The sequence below is a fragment of the Enhydra lutris genome, unplaced genomic scaffold (assembly GCF_002288905.1).
Source record: "Enhydra lutris kenyoni isolate GAN:26980312 unplaced genomic scaffold, ASM228890v2 scaffoldscaffold13, whole genome shotgun sequence".
NCBI lineage: Eukaryota > Metazoa > Chordata > Mammalia > Carnivora > Mustelidae > Enhydra > Enhydra lutris.
The window spans coordinates 48039974-48043907 of record NW_019154097.1 but is presented as its reverse complement, the minus strand read 5'-3'; the positions used below and the strand labels follow the sequence as shown (position 1 = coordinate 48043907).

General features: G+C 57.2%; 1 protein-coding gene across 7 annotated transcripts in view; it reads left to right on the top strand.

The window, feature by feature from the left end:
• Positions 1 to 3402: 3402 nt before the first annotated feature.
• LOC111146355 (cut like homeobox 1) overlaps positions 3403 to 3934 on the top strand; it is a 353463-nt gene continuing 352931 nt past the window's right edge. For 3 of the 7 annotated variants that reach the window (XM_022501882.1, XM_022501881.1, XM_022501879.1), the window contains exon 1: positions 3411 to 3571. In XM_022501882.1, coding sequence (XP_022357590.1) covers positions 3509 to 3571 — 63 coding nt within the window. In that variant the 5' untranslated portion in view covers positions 3411 to 3508. Of the gene's footprint in view, positions 3572 to 3934 lie in introns of all 7 variants that reach the window. The other 4 variants (XM_022501878.1, XM_022501877.1, XM_022501883.1 and 1 more) reach the window with 3 other exon arrangements.

Sequence of the window (3934 nt, the reverse complement as noted above, 5' to 3'; positions counted from 1 at the left end):
AAAATTGGGTTAAGTGTATCAGAACAAGGACTAACCTAGAATCTTTAGAAAACAAGGCAATGTATTTTCCTTTCTTCGGGGCTGCGAACGAGGACGAGTTTAGTCATCATCAACCCATATGGTGTTTTAGAGAATTTGCTGAGTTTCACCTTAGCATTTAATCAGCTATGTGTAAATGACAGGAGATAGGAGGGTTCACTGATTCCAGGAGGGTAGGAGAATATACATTTCTAAAAGTACTTTACCATTTACTGTAATTTACATCCATCAGTATTATCACACCCCCAAGACGGCCACTGTATTTTTTTTGAGGCAAAACAAAATGGGTCAGAAAAGAAATTTAGGAATTCTGGACTCAGAGCCTAGTTGTTAGTTGCCTTATTTGGTGCTAAGCTGTATTTCATTTAAAGGTGTCAAGAACAAACATAGTTTTGGTTACTCTCCGCCTCCTCTCCCCCCATCTGGTTACTTGGGGCTTGATTTTTTGAAAGCCGAGGATGGGGAATTAGTCACAAACTTGGGAACTGTGAGCTTTCTTTTCCTAAAGGGAGAGCCTGAACCTCAAAAAGTGAGCACAATGCCTCTGGATTATTTTCCTTGTGCTCCACTGTAAGAAAATGACTTTTAGTCAAGATGCTTCTCTGTGGTGGGCCAGTTATCTTGCTAACCAACCTTTGTTCTAAGGGGTCCTAGCCATCATCTTACTGTCTTTGTGGGTCCTAATGGAGGTCTAAGTCCTAAAGCCTTTCCATCTTCTGAATATTTTATACAGAATACAGTTTTGTAGATCCACTATGTTTGAATGTCAGCGAGTCCTAACCTACAGTGGTGAGATAAAGTCAAGCTGGAAAAAATAACAAAGAAAATAGTCTTTAGAAATAGCCATTATTTCTTCTGATCCTATGTCTACACTCAAGAATAAAATTGTACTTTCATAGATCCCTGCTGATTACTTCACTGTGCTAAGATAATTTTTGATCAGTGGTTTATTTTGAATATGCCATTTTAAAGTGGTAACATTTTGTGGTGCTGGCAAAGTCATTCCAACCCCTCCCTTCCCCCTCCCTCCCCCAAGAGAGCAAGACGCCTCTTATAACACAAAACTTTGATAGAAGACATCTAAATGTTATTTAAATAGAACTTGACCTCTGGGCCACTCAGTGTATTGTTTCTCCACTAAGTCAAGTTAGCATGCAAATAATATAAATATAACCAGAACTGTAACAAGGGTATCTAATACTCATCAAATTTATTTCTAAAATATTGCAGTGGATTCAGAACCCGGAATTCCAACCAGATGTACTTCTGGAGTATTACACAGGTCATATATATTTCACTTTTTTTTTTGGTTCAAACCCAGGGGATCGACACGATAATTAGATTGAGAACATCTGCACCAAATCCAAACCATTTCCCTGATCCTTCCTTGAGCCTTCCCCACGGGAGGTTTTTTTTTTTTTTCTTTTCTTTTTTTTTTCTTTAAGCCCTTGCACATTTTATTTGTCTAGTCACCTTTAGGGCAATTCCAAGGTCTCGCCTGCCTGCCACCGCACAAAGAGGAGGGGAACGCGGACGTACCCTCAAGAGTAGGGTACGGGGGTGGGGAGGGCATGGTTAGATGTGGCATCCCCTCAGGACAGGGGTCCGCAGAGGTGGCAGTGTAGTTCCCCGCCCGGGGCCTGGCTCCGGGACAGGGCGTGGCCAGGCGCTGGGCGCGCGGGTGGGCACGTGCGCGGGGACCCGAGGACGCGAGTGTCGGGGCGCCGCTGCCCTCTACCGGGCGGCGCGGTCGGAGCTGCAGCGCGGCCGCCTGCCGACTGCGCGCGCGGGGTCGGGCGCCCCACACCGAGGCGGTCGGTCCTCGGCGTTCCCGAGGTCGCCACTGGCCTGCCCGGCGTCACAGCATCTGGGGCCGAGGCTTGCGGCGCCCCCGCCCCGCGCCCGCGCGCGCTCCCACCCACCTGCTTGCTGCCCCTCCTGCTAGTCGAAGCCTAGACGGGGACGCCGAGGGAACCCCCCGGTTGACCTCGGGAGCTGCGCGTTGACGACACTGAGGCTCCTGGCCGGCAGCGCGAGACCTGGGGCACGTGTGTTCTCTAAATCGTGTGGCCTTTCATTTCCAAGCCCTTCGTTTAAAAACGCTTAATTCACCCCCATGGATCAGCGCTGAGCCCTCGAACTCTGTTGAAAGCAGTTCTATCCCACTTACAGGTTGTATTTTTTATTCCATACGAATTTTATTTACATGTAATTTTCAAGATCAAGGAATTTGGGGGTTTTAACTAATCACACGTCACATGAAGTGCGAGAGAGCGCGAGTACAGGAAAGTCCTGAAGAGTCAAACACGTGTGTATAATCAATTAAAGACGACGATCATAAAACGTGTGCTTTTGCCAGGTTTCTGCGAAAAAAAGAAATCAAAAGCGAATTGACTCTTGGGTTTAATTTTAGCATTTCTGTAAACCAGGGGCCCGGCGCTCTGCTGTAAGTGCACCTACTCTTTCCAAGTTTCTGCACCAGAAGGAGTGAAAACCGAAGTGTCTGAACTACAGGAAGTTTCCAGGGCTGTTCCGCTGAGGCTTGCAGGGGGACACACAACGGTGCGCCAGGACTTTTCCTGTCCTGGCCTAAGCGGGCGCAGCTCGGGCGGGAGGGTCCGCTCGGACCCCCGGCCGCGGGGATTGCGGCGCACCTCGGTGCGTCGCGGGGATCGCGCTGCCACCGTTCCGAGCGTTAACGTGTGCAGCGACAAGAGGGTCAGGGCTGGTTTCACCCCAACTCCACTCCCCCCAACTTGAAACGCCGTCACCGGCAGGCTCGGCCTGAATCCGGCCGGGGCCCAGGCTGGTGGGGGTGCGGCAGCCGCCGACCAGCGCGCCTCGCACACGCGCGGCCGCAGTGGGCCCAGCCCGCGCGGGGTCGGGGCTGGGGCAGGTGGTCGCGGCGGCTCCGCGCGTTCGGGGCCCGCAGGAGAGCGAGCTAAATCGGCGCGGCTCCGGCGTCCGTCCGGACGCGGCCGAAAGCCCCCGACCCAGGGCCCGGGAGGGGCTGCGCTCGGCCGCCGCCGGCCCCTGCGACCCCCGGGGGCCCGAAGCACGCCCCAGGTGAGCCCGGCCCGGGGCCTCCCACTGGGGCCCAGGCGCCCCTCCCGCCGCCCTCCAGCGCCCCCTCGGGGCCGGGCCGGCGGCCGCCGCCACCCGCTGGGGCCTGGGGGCCCGGGAGGGGCGGGGGTCGCGGGCCGGACGCCGGGCGCCGGGGGGAAGGGGGCAGGGGCCGCACGCGCTAGGCCCCGCGGCGGCCGCCGCGCCCTCGGGCTCCGACTCCGGCTCCGGCTCGGGCTCGCCATGGCTGCGGCGGCGCCGTGAGGAGGAGTCCGCGTCCTCCGTGGCGGCGGCAGCGGCCGGCTCCAGGCCGGGTTTTGGCGCCGCCCGCCTGCTGCCTCCTGGCGGCTCCTGAACTCCAGCCCCCTCTCTATCAGCCTCTCACTCCGTCTCAATATGTCTCAAGATGGCGGCCAATGTGGGATCGATGTTTCAATATTGGAAGCGCTTTGATTTACAGCAGCTGCAGGTCAGGCTTCTGCTCGCTCGGCCTCTCGCCCGGGGGTGGGGGCTGCGGGCGGTCGCGGCCTCCCCCGGGGCCCCGGGCTGCCCGGCCGCCGGGGGGCCGCGGCGGCGGGGAGGAGGGGGGTGCCGGGGAAAGCGGGGCCGAGTCGGGGACAAGTCCCTCTCGCTCCCCGGCCCCCATTGATAACTCGCTTGATCAGAAATTGATCCTCTTTGTTCAATTCATCGATCAGCCCAAGATGGCGCCGGGAGCCGCCGCCGCCACCGCTGCCCCCGGTGTCGGCCCCCACCCCGGGCGCCCCCCCGGCCCTGCGCCGCCGCCACCGCCGCCGCCGCCGCCGCGGGACCGGGGAGGGGGCGGCCCCGG